The sequence below is a fragment of the Eptesicus fuscus genome, chromosome 14, assembly GCF_027574615.1.
Source record: "Eptesicus fuscus isolate TK198812 chromosome 14, DD_ASM_mEF_20220401, whole genome shotgun sequence".
Lineage (NCBI taxonomy): Eukaryota > Metazoa > Chordata > Mammalia > Chiroptera > Vespertilionidae > Eptesicus > Eptesicus fuscus.
The window spans coordinates 51925824-51944056 of record NC_072486.1 but is presented as its reverse complement, the minus strand read 5'-3'; the positions used below and the strand labels follow the sequence as shown (position 1 = coordinate 51944056).

The window sequence follows — 18233 nt, the reverse complement described above, 5'->3', positions numbered from 1 at the left end:
TTGGACAAAATGCTTGGAGATCAGACTCCAACTTTTGGGAAGTCAGGCCTGGCCTAGAGGCCCTAGGGCTTCCAGCCAGTTCAGGTAATGGCCTGGACCCCTGCGAGGTTGTACATCTAAAGATATAATTAATGTTATGGAATGAGATATCTGGGGGCTTAGCAAATTCCTTTATTGCTTTTTACTAGAATTCTTATCACTGAAGTTACTTATAAAGTTCCATGTTTATAATAACATCAGCTTACATTAGCCATTCTAAAGGGAAATAAGGAAGAAGGCAATTGCACACCCTTGGGGAGGGATAGATGCTGAAGAGAGAAAAGCCCAAGGAGGCAAAAACAGAAGAAAAAAAAAGCAGAACCAATCAGAGACATCCCAAACCACCTGGAGTTTTTCTGCACAGGAGCTTCTTTATGGCTCCAATTTTACATTATAGGTGGTTGCATCCCAAGACAATGAATTCTGTGAGCCACAAACTTTGTCCTGCCTTTCAATATTGTTATATTTTATTTACTTATTCTCTAACACTTCTAAGTACGTAATAGGTGCCAGTTACTGAACAAATTGTAGCAAAGATTTATGTTCAACTTGAACAAGGAATTCATTACTTGGCTTTTTAATAGCTGCAGAGAGCAGCATAACTTAGTAATGCATTCTGTGCTATCCACCTACCTTTCAAATCCACTTTGATAACACATAGGAAATTATGATACAGGGCCAATTATAATTGCAAATTTAAACCTCTTTGCCTCCAGAGTACAATGGAGCTTTCTTTGAAAACTGGATGCCTCTCAAATTTTATCAACGAAAGAAAAATAACTAATTAAGCCTTGGACAACGAAAACTTAATTTCATATTACAGGCACCTAATGGGCAGTATAAACAATAAGGCATGTCAGACAATAGAAAGGAATACAGGCATTTTTACCATAATGTCAGTACATGATGTGTTGCAAATTACTACTGGAATGTCTGGGTTTTATAAAGTAATGTCTATGTTTTGGTTTGGTCAATACTTTTATTTTTAAACATAACTTAATTACATGCTTTAAAACAATGTTTCCAAATACACCCATAGCTTCCTGGCAATCAGTCATATTGTTAATACATCAAGGATCATGAGTTGTATAATACCACATGTAATGTCAATTCACGTTCCACAAAATTCTGTCAAAGCCTTGGAGATGAAGTCAATTCTCCAGCAGTGAGTCTCAGAACAAAGGGAAGAAGCAGGAGTGCAAGAGGCACCAGTGCAAGTGGGCTTATTACTATTCAAGTGCAGAGTCATCCCACATCGTTAGGTTTATTAATTAACTCCAGATATTGGGAGTGAACACCCGCCTCGCCAAGCGGGGACTTGTTCAGCCGCCTTTATCTTTCCTTCTATCACTCATTCAGTCAATTCATTAAAGCCTGTTTGTTTCTCCCAGGTGCCTCCTAAAGAGTTTCATTGTTTTGTTTATTGGGCTTGTTGGCTCACAGATCCCTTTCACAATTTTCCTCGGTTTCCGATGGCTCCTTTAAGTACCAGTTTGGACCAGCCCATTTGCGACTAGTGCTTTAATAAACGTAAAAGTGTCTCGACTAAGAGGGACTTTGGAGAATAAGATGGGACAGAATGACAAGGGGAGGGGGGGCGGGGAAGAAAAGGCCAGAGCGAATTCCACCAGGTGCCTGTGTTCCTTGAAGAAACCAGCAGGTGGTAGCAACACCTCGCTGGAGGTCCCAGTTTAGCGCTGCGGAACCCAAACAATAGACCCCCCAATTGCTGCCCAGGGTTTGGGTAAAGGCGAGGGGGTGGGCGGAAACACCTTTCCTGGCGGCGCCCCCTCCGTTCTTCACCCCTTTCATCCAAGAACTCGCTGAGTCCCTTCCATCGCTTCTCATCCCCGTGGGGGAGGTTCTCTCTGGGGAGCGGGCGAGGGAGGCGGCACCCAGAGGTGCAGCGACTTGCCCGGCCGTGCAAAGCCAGGCACCGACCTCAGGACTTCCCGTAAGACCCAGGCTGCCCTGCCCTTTGGGGAGGGGAGGGTTTGAAGCCCCAACCATGACAGAGATCCAGGGTCACAAGCGGGGAGAAGAGTTTAAACTCAGGCTGGACCAGAGACACTTTCATGCCCACGCGCCCCCTCCCTAGCTGCCTAGGCACTCCACAACCCTGCACCCTTTGAGATTTCTGTTTGTCTTTCCCTCCACCCCCGGCTTTTCCCTTTTTTTTTTTTCCTCCCCTCAGCTCACGCCCACCTGAGTTCAAACCTGAGTAGGAACTAAGACAGCGGGTTTAGTTCCTAGAGTTGAAATAGAGAAGCAGGGAAGGGGAGAGGGCGCGGCGGTCTGGCCAGGTTGCCTCCCTGCCCGCCCCGACCACCTGCCCCTCTCTCCCGGGGCCCGGGCCCCATCGGTCCCAGGGGCTTTAACGCATCTTCCAGGTGCTCGGATCCCCGCCTCCGCCAGGCCCCTCACGCGTGCCGCCCTCCAAGCCCACGTCCCTCCGCCCCGCGCTCGCCGCCTGGGCCGGGAGGGCGGGCTCGGCTCCCGGGAAGAGGGGAGAGCGAGGGCGGCCGCCGGGGCCGGAGAGGGGCGGGCCGGGCTGGGAGAGACGCGGAGGGGCGGGCTGGGCTGCGCTTGCTCCAGCCGCCTCTTGGGAGCAGAGCTGCGGGCGGCGGGACCCGCGACCCAGCTGGGCAACAGCGAGCGCAACTGGGCGCCCCCCGCACGAATCCCGGTGCCCCCCACCCTCAGAGCAGCGGCCCCGCCGCCAGCCCCCGCCTCCCGGCTGCCCCGAGCCCCAGAGACGCGCCGCGCGGGCGCACCCGGGCAGCGGAGAGCGGGGTCCCCGCACCCGAGCGGAGGCGCGGGCGGCGCCGGGCGAACGCCGGGCCTTGGGGGGCGCAGACCTGCGGAGCCTGCGGCCTGCGAAAGGTAAGCCCCAGGGTCGTCGGCGGTTGTGGAGGGTGGGAGTCGTGCCTGGGGACAGAGGAATTAAGGTTTGCAAAATACAGGGTCCCTCCAGCCAGGGCCTCTGCAGATGCTCGGGAGGCCTCCTGGGTGGGTGGGGGGTGGAGGGGGTGCCGAGTACCCCTCCCTAGGCGAGAGCCGAGTTCGCGAGGGGGTGCGGAACTAGCCCACCTGGCTCCCTTGCCCTCTTAAGTAGCCTCATTGACACCCCCATTACCCTAGTTGCTACTGCCATCCCCACTGTGTTTGCAGACACTCCTTCGGCTCTGACATGGGGGTCCTGCTTTAGGGGTCCTCGCAGAGCCGGGGCTCCCAGCCTTCTGCAGAGGTTTGCCCACCCCTCCAGTGGCATCTCTCCAATCCTGGTGGAGCTGGGAGGAGCAAGGAGGTTAATCCCACACCTGCCCCCGGCTCCCCACAGCTCTCCAGCCCCCCACCGCATCACCACAGGTAAGTAAGCCTTGCGGTGGCAAAGGCTTGGTTCCTGCTCCCCAGCCCAGACCCCAAGTTGCACCAAAGTCTACTGCTTGCTGCTGCCCCAGCCCCGCCCCCTCTCTTTCTGTCTGGGAGCTTGGCCTGGCTGGCCACCACCCACCAATCTTGGCTGTCTGGTACCCTCTCTCCTCCCATCCCTGGGGGAGCTGGCGTGGGCCCAGCATAGCCTAGATGTTGTAATGTCCCTGGCAGTGCCCGTGGAGAAAAGCTGCTGGGCCTGTTCCCAATCAGTTAACCTGGGCCAGGCCCTCCACTGCCAGGGGAACTTGACTCAGGCTCTGGAAGGGGAGATGCTGGTTCGGTGGGAAAGGGGCTGTGGGACTGTGGGCACTGCCGGGAAACTGTCCAAGTAATGGGACACTGGGGGAGTTGAGCCATACTGAGAGCTGTTCAGAGGGCCCACTTGGCTCCTTCAGGGCAACGGACCTTTTTTTGTCACAGGAAGATTAGGGTGGGGGTTCCTCTGTACCTACCTAGTGGCCTCGGCGGGGAGGACTCCTTTGGGGTGTTTTGGTTCATTTAGGGTGCAAGAAGATGGCTGGCAATGACAGCTGTGTCACCAGGATGCTGGGGAGCAACAGGCAGCCATGGCTGAGCATGGGAAGGGCTGGACCATGCCTCCTCTGGGCCAGTTGTCCTCTCTCCCAGCTCATCACCATCTCCTGAGCTGGGCCCCGTGTTCACACTGCACTCCTTACTAGGTGGAGGGAAGGAGGAGCAGAGTTGGGAGGAAGGGGGTTGGCCACCTCTGGTTTCCCTTTCTCTATTTCCCTGCTTACTTCCCTCTCCCGGCCCAGGTGTTTCTACAGAAGCAACTCCTGGGGCAGAGAGCAGTTCACAGGCAGACTAAGGGTGGAGTAGGGCTCATGGGCATCTGAAGGCCCGATCTGCACTGATGGGCATGTGCACACACACACACACACACACACACACACACACACACCTCCCAGCACCTACCATCCACACCCATCTCACCTCATACACACTGCCTTACACTCTTACACTTGCTCTTACAAGCACTGGTCCTGGCACTCATGTGCTTTCTGCCACAATTTCCACTTACTCATCCCTGTGCACACGTACCATTGCCCCAACACCCTCCCTTATGCTCTTTTCCAGAGTCATGCATGTCCCCAGTCAGTGCACAGCCAGAAAGGCTCATTCTAAGTGGCCATCTGGCTAAACCCAGACACTGCCTGCATCTGAAGAGCCTCCCCCAGCTCCACAGTGGGAGGCACATTCATCTGCATCTTCATGCTCTAGGGGACATTCTCAGGGCTGGAGGCCTCAAGGGACATAGGACTGTCCTCTGCTAAGTAATCCACAAATTGGCTTCTCCAGCCAGGACAGAGAGGCTGGAGCCCTGGAGGACAGCCACCTCTTCACTGTCTGCTCTGGATGCTGCCTTAAAGGCCAATGGGATCCCTTACAAGGCAGGAGGCCAGAGCTCGAAGAGAGGGTGACTGAGACCAGGTCCAAGGTGGAGATTAAAGGGGAGAGGCTGGAGCATTAAGCTGAGCAAGGATTATACTGGAATTTCCTGGGCGTTTAAACAGCTGCTGAAGAGGACAGAGGGCAGAGCCTGTGTGCTGACCCCTCCCACGCTGACCCTGTGGCTAACAGGTGTGAGGACCAGCTCAGCAACCACACCAGACACGAAACCATTGGTCCCTTTGCCCTTGGGATCACCATTCACCCCGCAGGCCCCTTCAGCTTGTTTTGCTTCATGTTTCTGTCTGAGCTCAGTATACAGCAATGCCCCCTGAGCGTGTCCCAAGTGTCCAGTCCCCTCTGGTCCCTTCTTTCCTTTTGAAGTCACAGTTCTGACATCCTGTAAGAGAAGTGTGATGTTATCAGTGAAACAATGTGAACTTCTTGGGAGAGAAGCTTAAAGAAAATCCAGGGATAAAAGTTCTTTGCTTTTCTTGTTGACATTTCTTTGCTCATTCATTCCCAGCTCCTCCTGCCTCTCCATCTCTGCTTTCTTCTTGTAGTTGAAAATTTCTAGATATTTTGAAACCTAGAGGGTAAAAAGGAGGGAGGATAAAATCTACACTAATAAAAGAGAAAGATGCAAATTGACAGTACCTTCATGACACTCACCAGCCAATCAGGAGTGAGTATGCAAATTAACCCAACAAAGCTGGTGGATTAATTTGCATACACAGGTGCCAATGGCTGGGAGCGGGGCAGGATGCTTGTGTCGTCACCATGTCGATGACACAGGTGTTCCACACTGCCCCAGCAGCTCCGGGCCTCTGGGCAGTGTGGGAAGGCGGAAAGGCGGCTCCAGCCTGAGCTAAGGCAGTACCGCAGCCGGGGAAAGAAGGCCCGTTCTTGCATGAATCTTTGTGTATCAGGTCTCTAATATAAGTATAAGCTACAGTAGTCTAGGTTTTATGACTACTTCCCCTTTTTGTTTAGATTTTAATTATGAGATTCTTGCTTTAATTATAAAAATAAGATATGCTCACTACAATAAGAAAAGTAATTCAAATATATGTAAGACAAAGTTAAAGCCTTCCCCTCAATTCCTATCCTACAGTAACCAATTTTAATGGCCCAATATATCTTCTGCCATACCTTCTTCCAAACTTATTTGAGTTATATTATTTAATTTTTAAAAAATCTACTTTGTGGATTGAGTTATGTAAACTATATTAAGTCAGCTTGGTTTGTTCATAATATTATCACATTTAGCATACTTTTAAAATTCTTACAGACTTACTCCTGTTTAAATCTTGCAGTTTTACAGATAACTGAAATCATAGGCTCTGATTTATAAGCTAAGATTCTTCACATCTTTAATCTTTGCCAGCTTCTGAAACAAAATATAATCTTGATGCCTAAAAAACTGTCATATTTTTGTAAACCAAAGACATGTAGTGGGCTTGTGGATGTAGAGTCTGTACTATATGAAAAAGGTATGAAGTGATATAGCCATTAAAAGAGCTGAGAGGAAAAAAACAAAAAATGGGAAGTTACAGAAGGCACTTTTTGTCACAGGAAACTGTCTAATCCATCTCTTTTTCTGAGCTATCATTTGACAGCTATATTTCTGCTGCTTCAGGTGTTTGATATTTTTAAAAGCATGTACACATCTGAAATTTGAAAGTTTTCCTTATTGGGATAAGTTTTTTGCTCTTTCATGGGTTAGAGAATTTCTAAACACTGGCCAATTCCTTTCACTAGTTGGAGAGGATAGAGGAGTCTCCAGCAGGCCACAAGGAAGAGGACCAGAAAGATGTCCTAGTCCTCAGCCATTTGAAAACCAAATTCTAAGTCCTGCTTGTTTAGTATTCCAGGCACGTGCATGGAGCTTCCATGTTCTTGTCACTTACATTTCTGAGTTTGGAACTTGTCTCAAAAGAATCTGCAGTGGTAGGAATTCACTGACAGCAATTGCTTTCATATCTTAATAAAGTTTCTTCTTTCTTCTATTTATTTTAGCCATAGAGATGCGCTCCAATTCTTTTCAGCTATTAAAAATGAAAAGACTTGAACTCATCTGGTTCCTTTGATAAGCAAGACTGACCTAATAGCCTAGTCTCACTCAGATATACTTTTTTTTTTTCTAGAAAGACCTCTTTATAATCTTCAATTTTCTGGATTCAAATCTAAAATATGTCCTCATCAAATAGCCAAACTACACTTCTGGTTACTTTATTATCTTCAATCATTTATTTTTAATGAATATTTTTGTTCTTAGTAAAATTTTTAAAAATTACTGAAGTAACAATCCATTTTATTCTTTCCTTTCTGATTCCTCTTGAGGACAGAAGCTGAGTGGCTTTAACATGTCTCATAATTGCTTTTGCTCTTTTCTGGAATTTCTGGAGAGAGGCCAGCTTCATGTTGTCATTACGATGCCTGCTAAAGTGATGCATGCACGCCCCACAACAACCACAGCCACTGTGTTGTTTGTATTGTGTGTCATCACAGCAAATGCTTTGCCATTCCCCATCTTCCAGAATGTTCCATATTGTACGCCTGGTATTATCTGCATTGCATCTTTTCTTCCTTTGCTGCCCTCCTCCCCGCCCCACTCCCCCACCCCCCAAAAAAAAGCATTGCGATGTATCTAAAGTGTTTTTTTATCCATGATTATTTAGCCAGTTTATCAGTTTGGGAAGACCCAGTGCTTCTAGTTTCTTCTTTATACAGATTCCAGAATCCATCCATGCTCTGACTGAAAGAGGCTATTTTAAAGAATAACTGCTGGGCAAATGGCATAATGCCTTCATTGTTTAAAGATGTTCTGCAGGAATTTTCAGTTTTTGATAAGAGTGTTCCTAAAGACTGTCTGACTCTGGGCAGATTCTGGTTGGTTTTGGTGAGTCAGGCATGTCTCCAAGTTCAGCCATTGAGAGTTTGGGGGTGCACCTTCCCTGTGAATTAGTTCAGGATAGTTATTAAACAGCCCGTGGTGATGGGGCCATGCTTTTCACTTCATGATCTCCCTGTTCTCCTTGGAAGCATGCATTTAATTTGCACATGGTTCTAGTAGCATTTACGACAGTATTGGCAAAGAACCTTTGTTTCCCCCCAACTTTACTGAAATACAGTTGACATATACCAGTAACATTGTGTAAGTTTAAGCTGTGCAATGTGATGACTTGAAAATGCTTCTTTATTGCCTCCATATGCACTATGTTGAACTCTCTAGGTAAATGTCAATGCTGGTTGGCAGGTACCCACCACACATGAGCTCATACAGATGTAGAAATAGTGTCTTTTCATGATAACCACGTGGAGATAACACTGAAGACTTCATCTTACTGTATAGCCAGCATTACCAGAAAAAAAAGTAGATTTGTAGAAATCAAATCATATTTAGCAAAGTTGAATATAGTTTTATTTTAGCATCATTGTGAAATGTGTTGTTTCCAACAGCACTGTGGATCCCAGGGCCACAAATATCCAGGAGGACACATGTTCCAACTTTCAATTGGCTTTCATTCTTCGTTCTTTCTTTCTTTCTTCCTTTCTCTCTCTCTCAGTCCTGTGCCTTTTGAGCAACATGCCTGTTTTCTTCTCCGAAATAAATGGGATCTGCTGCTCTTGTCCGTGCCACTCAGGGACTTTTGAGACTGAGCCATGAGGACAGAGATAGGTCACCACTAATCTCTAGACCAAGAAGCAGGAAATTCTGAGCCTGTTTGTTGTCACTGTGACCCTGGAATCAGTCATGCCCCCGGGTCCTGGGCTTGTGGGCTGCAGTGCATGCTTCTGAGGGCTCAAGGGCGTTTTATATGAAAGGGCCTCTTATTACATAGTCATTCATTTTGAGGGCATGCACACTTTTTTGATTCATTTTACTAAACAGCTATTATACAGATTTAAAGAAATTGATTTTTAATAAATGATTATTGAAAAGATAGTATATATACAAGATTTTTTAAACACAAAAATTAAAGGGAATACAGTGGGTATGAGTCTCCCTTGCACCAGCTTCCATCCTGTCCTTCCAGCTTTCTCCCTACATTTTGTCTCTTCATCATAAAGGACCACCCATGGATATGGGCATCTTTAAATTTCCAACCAGGAGCATGCTTTATACTGTTCCTCACTGGACTTTCACTTGGAAATTATTTTCATAACAGTACATAAACAGTAGCTCTTATTCTTTTTGAAGGTTGTGCCATAAATTTTTAAAATTTTTTCAATTACATTTGACATATAATATCATATTAGTTCCAGGTGTACAACATAGTAATTAGACATTTATATACCTTATGAAGTAATCTCTTGATTAGTCTAGTACCCATCTGACACCAGACATAGTTATTACAATATTATTGACTACATTCCCTATGCTGTACTTTACATTCCCATAAACCATCTTTCTAATGATGTATAGTAACTTTATAGTCTTTTCCTTTACAAACAGTTCTGCAATAAATATCCTTGTTTGAACATCTGTGCAAACAGATCCAAGTATATGGTTCCTGGAGGACAAATTCATAGAAGTGAAGCTGCTAGGCAGACATCACCAATTGTCCTTCCAAGAGACTGTTCCAAAATTCCTGAACCCCTACACGCAGGAATTTTCACAGAGCCCATTTTCCATGCCTTCTCCAACTCACTGCATTATTAATATCATAGGACAGAATGGCATGCCCCTGTTATTTCAACATGCCTTCCTTTCATTGTGAGCAAACTAGAAGCATCTTTGCATATATTTAAGTCATGCATTAATTTTCTCCCCTTGTGGAGAGAGGGCCTCAGTATGCCAGACCTCCATAGCTCTCTCCCTCCTGGATACTGGCTCATTTCTTAGACAGTCTTCACTCCTATGTCTCCGTGCATCTGTTCTGGCACCCACCCTCCCATCATACCCCACAGCTCTCCTTCAGCGGTCCCTCTCGCTTCACTGCCTTTCTGAGATGCCTGGCATACCCAAGTCTAACAGGGGTTGGGAGTGTGGAGAGGGGGGGTTGTGTGTCCCCAGTGAAGGAGTAGCTTTTAACTCACTTGCTTTTAATGAGAAGAATCTCCCGATTCCCAGTACAAGGAGGCTGGAGGAAGGAGGAAGAGAAGAGAGTAAATGAAGAGAAAGAACTGGAATAGCTCCTTCCAGAAGAAAAGACTAAGAATGGCCCAGAACTAACTACACTGTGCTCTCAGAGGGAGGAGGGTCATGGGGGACAGGAGCCACCTGGCACATGGCCCTCCAAGACGGTGGGTCTGGCACCAGTTAGATCAGGAGAGAGTCAGGTCCTGCTCTCACCCCAAGGTCCTGGGTCCTGGGACAGTTTGGGAGCTGTAGGAGGAGGCACAGGGTTAGGCTTTGGAGCCTGGGCCATAATGAAGAAATGCATTTACCTCCCCAGCCTCTCTGGTCCTGTCTCCCTAGGAAGCAAGTTTGGCTGCAGTCCCCTGTCTCACAAAGCAGCAGCCCTGCCTGGGCACAGGGTGGCAGCCAGGGCAATGGTGGGAGCCCCGAAGATGCCCCATGGCTGCTGAGGGTGCTGCCCAGTCAGGGAGTCGAGTGGCGGGCATGGTGTGCAGCCTCCGGGTCCTGCTCCTGGTGTCCTCTGTTCTGGCTCTGGAAGGTAAGAGGGAGGGGGTACCGGAGAACCCCCACTTGCTATTACAGACCCAGCACAGGTGGGAAATGGGAAAGATTCAGAGAAGGCAGAAAAAGACCGAGGACATCAAGGCGGGGAAAGGAGTGGGGAGGGTTTCAGAGAAAGGCTCCCCAGTCAGCTGTGCTCCTGCTGGTGAATTACAGGGACCAGGGAGGGAGATTCTGTTTTTATTCCAGGAATGAGCAGGGGTGGGGGTGGAGGAGGAGGTAAGCTGTGCTGGTGGAGCCTTGGCCACTGCTTGTCCCTTCTTATCTCTGGGCAGATGTATTGCTGGACACCAGCGGAGAGACGTCTGAGATAGGCTGGCTCACCTACCCACCAGGTGGGGTGAGTGTCACTTTCATTTTGAACCTGTGGTCCCACCCTCACCCTTCTCCCTGGTGGGTGGAGCTGGGGAAGGAACCCCTGGGTAGGACTAACGGAATAAGATTTTTCCCTCCAGAGGAACAAGGCTTTGGGGTATCCTTTACCCTGCTTTGCATGTCATTAATTTTAAGTCTCAGAGGAAGAGATATGCCCCCTTCCTGCACCCTCCAAGTCCTGAGCTGCTAACACCCATCTCCCCGCCCTCCCCTCCCTGCAGTGGGACGAAGTGAGCGTTCTGGATGACCAGCGACGCCTGACTCGGACCTTCGAGGCCTGTCACGTGGCAGGGTCCCCGCCGGGCACCGGGCAGGACAACTGGCTGCAGACACACTTTGTAGAGCGACGCAGCGCCCAGAGGGCACACATCCGACTCCACTTCTCCGTGCGGGCTTGCTCCAGCCTGGGGGTGGCTGGGGGTACCTGTCGGGAGACCTTCACACTGTACTACCGCCAGGCGGAGGAGCCCGATGGCCCCGACAGTGCTTCAGCCTGGCACCTCAAACGCTGGACCAAGGTGGACACGATTGCAGCGGACGAGAGCTTTCCTGCCCCCTCTGCCTGGGCAATGGAGCCCCATGGGCCGGGGCCGAGGGCTGGGCTACAGCTGAACATCAAAGAGCGGAGCTTCGGCCCCCTGACCCAGCGTGGCTTCTACGTGGCCTTCCAGGACACCGGGGCCTGCCTGGCCCTCGTGGCCATCAAGCTCTTCTACCATGCCTGCCCCTCTGTGCTCCGTGCCTTCACCTCTTTCCCGGAGACCCAGGCCAGCGGGGCCGGGGGGGCCTCCCTGGTGGCAGCCATGGGCACCTGTGTGGCTCATGCTGAGCCAGAGGAGGACGGAGGTGGCGGCCAGGCCAGGGGCAGCCCCCCCAGGCTGCATTGCAATGGAGAGGGCAAGTGGATGGTCGCAGTCGGAGGCTGCCGCTGCCAACCTGGGTACCAGCCTGCACGTGGAGACAAGGCCTGCCAAGGTGAGACCCTAGCCCCCATATGCTTGTCCAAGATCTCCCCACCTGCCCTGACCTTTCAGCTCCTTTCCCGAACACCCCAAACTTCATTTTGTCTCCCAAAGGTTAGGATTTCAGTGGTCAGCAAACCGCGGCTCGCGAGCCACATGCGGCTCTTTGGCCCCTTGAGTGTTCTAACACCACTTCTTCAAAATAGACTTGCCCAGCAGAAAACTGACTTCTGCGCATGGGCCACGAGGTTTCAATCGCACTGTATGTGCGCGCCCGCACATGGTATTTTGTGGAAGAGCCACACTCAAGGGGCCAAAGAGCCGCATGTGGCTCGTGAGCCGCGGTTTGCCGACCCCTGGATTAAGCTACTTGAGGGAAGGACTCCTCTTTATTTCCTAAAGCACACAAACTAACTCTCAACCACTCATCTGAAATTTTTAGCACCTTCTGGAGACTTCCGCAGCCCTTGCGGAGGTTCCTAGAGGTGCAGGCTTGAGAAGCGATGGTGATCAGAAGGAGTTGAACTCCTGGGTTATCTTAGGATGGGGTCCTTTGTCCGTATTTGCCCTGCATTTGGGGTGGGCTCATCCCAGGTCCAGGTGCCAGGATGTAGGTGGGAAGCAGTGAATCCCAGCTGGGGACTAAGGAGAATGATTCTGCCACAGGTGGAGGTTGCAGACCTCTGCAGAGGGAGGTTATGCAATCAGCCTACAGACACCTACCTCTGGTGCTTGGCCTGCCCATAACCCCCGCCCACCGCACTGTTTCCATCAGTGGAAATGCAATTCCACCCCAGTTAAGTGGCAGAAATAATCTCTGCCTGAGGGAGGGAAAGAGGGAGCAGAGAGCTGGGGGTTCCATCTCAGGAGAAAGGAGGAACCAGCCAGTGTGGGGGGCGCAGGAGGGGGGTACTGAGTGAGCTGAAGCCTCCACTCTTCTCTGTTCCTCAGCCTGCCCAGAGGGGTCCTACAAGGCCTTGGCCGGGAACAACCCCTGCTCCCTGTGCCCTGCCCGCAGCCATGCCTCCGAGCCTGCAGCCCCCATTTGCCCCTGCCTTGAGCGTTTCTTTCGGGCCAGTTCTGACCCCCCACAGGCTCCCTGCACGGGTAAGTCCCCCACCTATCCCAGAGGTAGAATCAGGACAGGGAGTGGGGCGGGAAGAGAAGGATCCCAAGGGTGGCAGGTGGGGCTGTTGTGCATTGGCGGTGACTTTTCTTTCTCCTGTGTCCTTGGTTTCCTCCCCTACCTGCCTTACCTGTCTCTCTCTCCCTGCCCCATCCCATCTGGTCCACCTCCTGCCTCTTTCCTCTCACCTGCCTCCTCTGCTTTTTGGCTCCACCCTATGCTGTGTGTCTCCGCCCCTGCCTCCTTCCTCCCTCAATCACTCCCTTCTGTGGCCCTCCCCGCCCCTTCCGGCACCCAGGCCCTCCATCGGCTCCCCGGGAGCTTTGGTTCGAGGTGCAAGGCTCAGCGCTCATGCTGCACTGGCGCCTGCCCCAGGAGCTCGGGGGGCGCGGGGACCTGCTCTTCAACGTCGTGTGCAAGGAGTGCGGAAGCACCAGGGAGCCCGGCCGCGGGGGCGCTTGTCACCGCTGTAGGGATGAGGTGCACTTCGACCCCCGCCAGAGGGGCCTGACTGAGAGCCGGGTGTTAGTCGGGGGGCTCCGGGCACACGTACCCTACATCTTGGAGGTGCAGGCCGTCAACGGAGTTTCAGAGCTCAGCCCCGACCCTCCCCAGGCTGCATCCATTAACGTCAGCACCAGCCACGCAGGTGAGCCTTTTCCTCCCCAAAGGCCTTACCTCGCCTCCTTAGAGCGCCTCCCCGACTCCCGCTTTCCGCCTATTGACTCCCCACCCCAGTTCCCTCTGCAGTCCCGGTGATGCACCAGGTGAGCCGGGCATCCAACAGCATCACAGTGTCCTGGCCGCAGCCAGACCAGACCAACGGGAACATCCTGGACTATCAGCTGCGTTACTATGACCAGGTGGGGAGTGGTGGGGCATCCCAGTAGGGCTGGAGGGAACTTGCAGTGTCCCACCCTGGGGCTAGCCCTGGGGTAGAGAGGCGGGAGTGGGGGCGTGGTGGGAGTGGGGGTTCCCGGTGCCCAGGAGCCCTGAGGAAAGTGGGAGGGGCCGGAGGCCTTGGAGGGCTGGAACAGGCAGACAGGGAGTGAGTGGCTGTCACCCCCAGGCAGAAGATGAATCCCACTCCTTCACCCTGACCAGCGAGACCAACACAGCAACTGTGACACAGCTGAGCCCCGGCCACATCTATGGCTTCCAGGTTCGGGCTCGGACAGCTGCAGGCCATGGCCCCTTTGGAGGCAAGGTCTATTTCCAGACACTGCCTCAAGGTGAGAGGAAGCCTGGACGGAGGGCACCAGGGGTAGTGAGGAGAGGCCAGGGCCCTGCAGGCCAAAGGCTGTGAGGGGAGTTCCTGGCTGAACTCCCATCTTTGGCTCTGTGGGTGTGTGTAGGTGAGTGTGGGTGGGTGTGGATATGGGTGTGGGTGGGTATGGGTGGGTATGGGTGTGTGAGTGGGTGTGTGGGTGGTTGTGGGTGAGTGTAGGTGTGTGAGTGGGTGAGTGGGTAGGTGTGGGTGGGTGTGGGTGGGTGTGGGTGGGTGCGGGTGGGTGTGGGTGTGTGTGGGTGAGTGTGGGTGGGTGTGGGTGGGTGTGGGTAAATGTGGGTGGGTGTGTGTGGGTGAATATGGGTGGGTGTGGGTAGGTGTGGGTGAGTGTGGGTGGATGTACATTCATGTGAGGTCTTGATCTCCTATGATCTTGGGCCACTGGTTCCTCAGGTGAGCTGTCCGCCCAGCTTCCGGAAAGACTCTCCTTGGTGATTGGGTCCATCCTGGGGGCTTTGGCCTTCCTCCTGCTGGCTGCCATCACCGTGCTGGCTGTTGTCTTCCAGAGGTGAGCCCCCCTCACCATGTCCCCACACCACCACTCTGCCTCACACCCTCAGCCCTGGAAGCCCAAGGCCCACTGCAGAAACCCCCACACCCAGCGCTTTCTTGGGACCCATGCAGAGGTGGGAAGGAGGGACCTGGTCTCAGGCTAGCCAGCAGCCTGTGTGGGGGGAGGGGGAGGAGAAGGAGTGTCATTCCAGGACTCTGGTTTGACCATCAGGAAGCGGCATGCGACAGGCTACACGGAGCAACTGCAGCAGTATAGCAGCCCAGGTGAGAGGTTTGGGGGAATGGGGCCCAGTGGGGGGTGCAGAGATGAAGAGCTGGGAGCTCAGGCCAGGAGCACACCAGCCAAGGTGGGCTCCCCTGAGGTTGAGGGGACCAGGGCATGCCTGCAGTGTGTGAGCGGTCTAGCCTTGCACCACACCCTCATAATGTACCCCACGCACCTACAGGGCTTGGGGTAAAGTATTACATCGACCCATCCACATATGAGGACCCCTGCCAGGCCATCCGAGAATTTGCCCGGGAGGTGGACCCCACCTATATCAAGATTGAAGAGGTCATTGGGGCAGGTACTTCAACAGCAGAGAGGGTGGGCCTGGCAGGATTCCTTTTAACCGTGAGCCTGCGGTCCTTCCTTGACCACTGCCCAACCTACACCTGTCCCCCCCAGGCTCCTTCGGAGAAGTGCGCCGGGGTCGGCTGCAGCCCAGGGGCAGGCGGGAGCAGGCTGTGGCCATCCAGGCCCTGTGGACTGGAGGTGCCGAGAGCCTGCAGATGACCTTTCTCAGCCAGGCCGCAGTGCTAGGCCAGTTCCAGCACCCCAACATCCTTCGGTTGGAGGGTGTGGTCACCAAAAGCCGGCCCCTCATGGTGCTGACTGAGCTCATGGAGCTGGGTCCCCTGGACAGCTTCCTCAGGGTCAGTTGGCCTGGGGGAAGGTGGAGGGCCCTGGGGTCTGGGAAAGTGTGCAGTTCTAGACTGTTCCAGGGGCAGAGCCCTATACTTTTGCTCTCTCCTACCCACCTCCAGTGGCCTTCATTCCCAGGCCATTTTCTGATTCCCAAATCCTGTACCCTCTCATGCTAATGTCTGCTGTGCATGTGTGGAGGTTCCCATGTAGTTGCTGACGTCTGCTCCCTCCCCTCAGCAGCGGGAGGGCCAGTTCAGCAGCCTGCAGCTGGTGGCCATGCAGCGGGGAGTGGCCGCCGCCATGCAGTACCTGTCCAGTTTTGCCTTCGTCCACCGAGCGCTCTCTGCCCACAGTGTGCTGGTGAATAGCCACCTGGTATGCAAAGTGGCCAGGCTTGGTCAGAGCCCTCAGGTGAGAACAGCCTGGGGCTCTGCATTCTTCAGCAGGTGCTGGAGGATGAGCCAGAACCTGGGGTGGGGACCTTGGGCGGCATGTCATTGTGTATGAAGGGATGAAGCTCACCTGTGCTTCATCCAGGATAGAAGCCTGGGCAAAGGGGGCATTGAAGGATTTCAGGGCTTGAGAAGGGGAAGGTGGGAGACCTCAGAAACCTAGAACCACTTCCTGCCTTTCCCCTAATGAGCACAGGTACTCTAGAGTCAGAGCAGCTGGGCCCAAATTCTGAGCACTCCACCCTAAGCTCTGTGACTTTGCTCAAGTTCTTATCGCTTGGTGCCTTGGCCTCTACAAAATGAAGATATCATCTACCCTGCAGGGTAGTTGTGAGGATTAAGAGAGATGCTTGATTAAGACCTTTGACTCAGTCCCAGCACAGAGTAGTTGCTCAATAAATGTGACTGTTGTTGTGATTATCGCTATTGGTACTTTTAACCCTACCCCTCAGGGCCCAAGTTGTATGCTTCGCTGGGCAGCCCCAGAGGTCATTGCACATGGAAAACATACGACCTCCAGCGATGTCTGGAGCTTTGGGATATTGATGTGGGAAGTGATGAGTTATGGAGAACGGCCCTACTGGGACATGAGTGACCAGGAGGTGAGCTCTTGACCTAGACATTGAGGCTTCCCCACCCCTGATCCTTCCCACCCACCAGCCTCATGGACTCCCACATTCTAAGACCTCCATTCTGGCCCTAACCGGTTTGGCTCAGTGAATAAAGCATCGGCCTGCAGACTGAAGGGTCCCAGGTTCGATTCCGGTCAAGGGCATGTACCTTGGTTGCGGGGGGGTGGGGGGGTGGGGAGTGCAGGAGGCAGCTGATCGATGTTTCTCTCTCATCGATGTTTCTAACTCTCCATCCCTCTCTCTTCCTCTCTGTAAAAAAATCAATAAAATATATATTTTTAGAGTTTTTTAAAGACCTCCATTCTGTGATCCATTCCCTCCCTAAGATCTCATGGCTCTTGCTTCCTGTATTTTTAAATTCCTTCACCAGTGTGCCCTCATGCTCTACCTGATCTCAGCCCACCCTCTTACTTAACAAGATACTCTTTCCACTTACAAGTTTCCCTCACCATATTCTTCCTCTAATCCCCAGGTGCTAAATGCAATACAGCAGGAGTTCCGGCTGCCCCCACCTCCTGGCTGTCCTCCTGGACTACATCTACTTATGCTGGACACTTGGCAGAAAGACCGTACCCAACGTCCCCACTTTGACCAGTTAGTGGCTGCATTTGACAAGATGATTCGCAAGCCAGACACTCTGCAGGCTGGCGGGAGCTCTGGGGACAGGTCTGGAGCTTGGGACTGGAGCCTGGGAAAGCCAGGGAGGGTCGATGCAAACCAAAAAGAAAACTGAGGATCTGGGGCTAGGATGAAAAGGGGACTTTGACCTGCCTACACCTCCCCCCTTAGACCATCCCAGGCCCTCCTGAACCCTGTGTCCTTGGACTTTCCTACTCTGGATTCACCTCAAGCCTGGCTTTCTGCCATTGGACTGGAGTGTTACCAGGACAACTTTTCCAGGGGTGGCCTCTGCACCTTCAATGATGTGGCTCAGCTCAGCCTGGAGTAAGCAGGGAGAGGTGGGTGGGGGAGCCTCTGGGCCCTAGGCCAGGGTCGTGCCTGGGATCTTAGAGACGCTAGCTCAGATTTGATCCACTCCTTCCCCACCAGAGACCTGCCTGCCCTGGGCATCACCCTGGCTGGCCACCAGAAGAAACTGCTACACAACATCCAGCTCCTGCAGCGGCACCTGAGGCAGCCAGGCTCAGTGGAAGTCTGAGGTCCTGGCAGGAAACTGTGACTGACGATGCTTAGGACACAGCCGGGACACAGGCCCAAGGAGGGATGTGGGAGACATGAGCAGTCTCCATCTTGGCCTCTCATGCCCAGTATGCTCAACCCAACCCTCAGGATGCTTCCTTCTCCTGCCCTCTGTCCCTTCCCACAATCCTTCCCCACATTAAAGGGAAAGAAGGGATTTTGCAAGTTGGAGGTGTGGTGAGACCTCAGTCTGCAAGAAACCCCCCCCCCCCCCGACCCCCTCCCCAAGGTGACACTGCACAGCAGG

General features: G+C 52.4%; 1 protein-coding gene across 4 annotated transcripts; it reads left to right on the top strand.

Annotated features, from left to right (window-relative positions):
- Positions 1 to 2351: 2351 nt before the first annotated feature.
- EPHB6 (EPH receptor B6) lies at positions 2352 to 18151 on the top strand. 4 transcript variants are annotated; one of them, XM_054726405.1, is made up of 18 exons: positions 2353 to 2922; positions 3211 to 3408; positions 10310 to 10508; positions 10807 to 10871; positions 11128 to 11881; positions 12820 to 12975; positions 13293 to 13643; positions 13733 to 13857; positions 14064 to 14226; positions 14676 to 14790; positions 15007 to 15059; positions 15242 to 15361; positions 15463 to 15710; positions 15940 to 16113; positions 16607 to 16756; positions 17259 to 17452; positions 17576 to 17731; positions 17837 to 18151. In XM_054726405.1, exons 3-18 carry the CDS (start codon positions 10409 to 10411, stop codon positions 17943 to 17945), a joined length of 3033 nt encoding a protein of 1010 aa, XP_054582380.1. In that variant the 5' UTR covers positions 2353 to 2922; positions 3211 to 3408; positions 10310 to 10408; the 3' UTR covers positions 17946 to 18151. The 4 variants fall into 4 exon arrangements, with proteins under 4 accessions (XP_054582378.1, XP_054582380.1, XP_054582379.1 ...); XM_054726403.1 differs by lacking the exon at positions 3211 to 3408 and having other exon boundaries at positions 2352 to 2922; positions 15943 to 16113; XM_054726404.1 differs by lacking the exon at positions 3211 to 3408 and having other exon boundaries at positions 13745 to 13857.
- Positions 18152 to 18233: the final 82 nt, after the last annotated feature.

Bases quoted from the DNA above. Each gene is read 5' to 3' on its own strand.
- EPHB6 (XM_008153973.3), top strand. From the start codon at position 10,409: ATGGCTGCTGAGGGTGCTGCCCAGTCAGGGAGTCGAGTGGCGGGCATG. The intron at 12,976-13,292 runs GTAAGTCCCCCA...TCCGGCACCCAG, and splicing joins CCCACAGGCTCCCTGCACGG to GCCCTCCATCGGCTCCCCGG. The intron at 16,757-17,258 runs GTGAGCTCTTGA...TCTAATCCCCAG, and splicing joins GGGACATGAGTGACCAGGAG to GTGCTAAATGCAATACAGCA.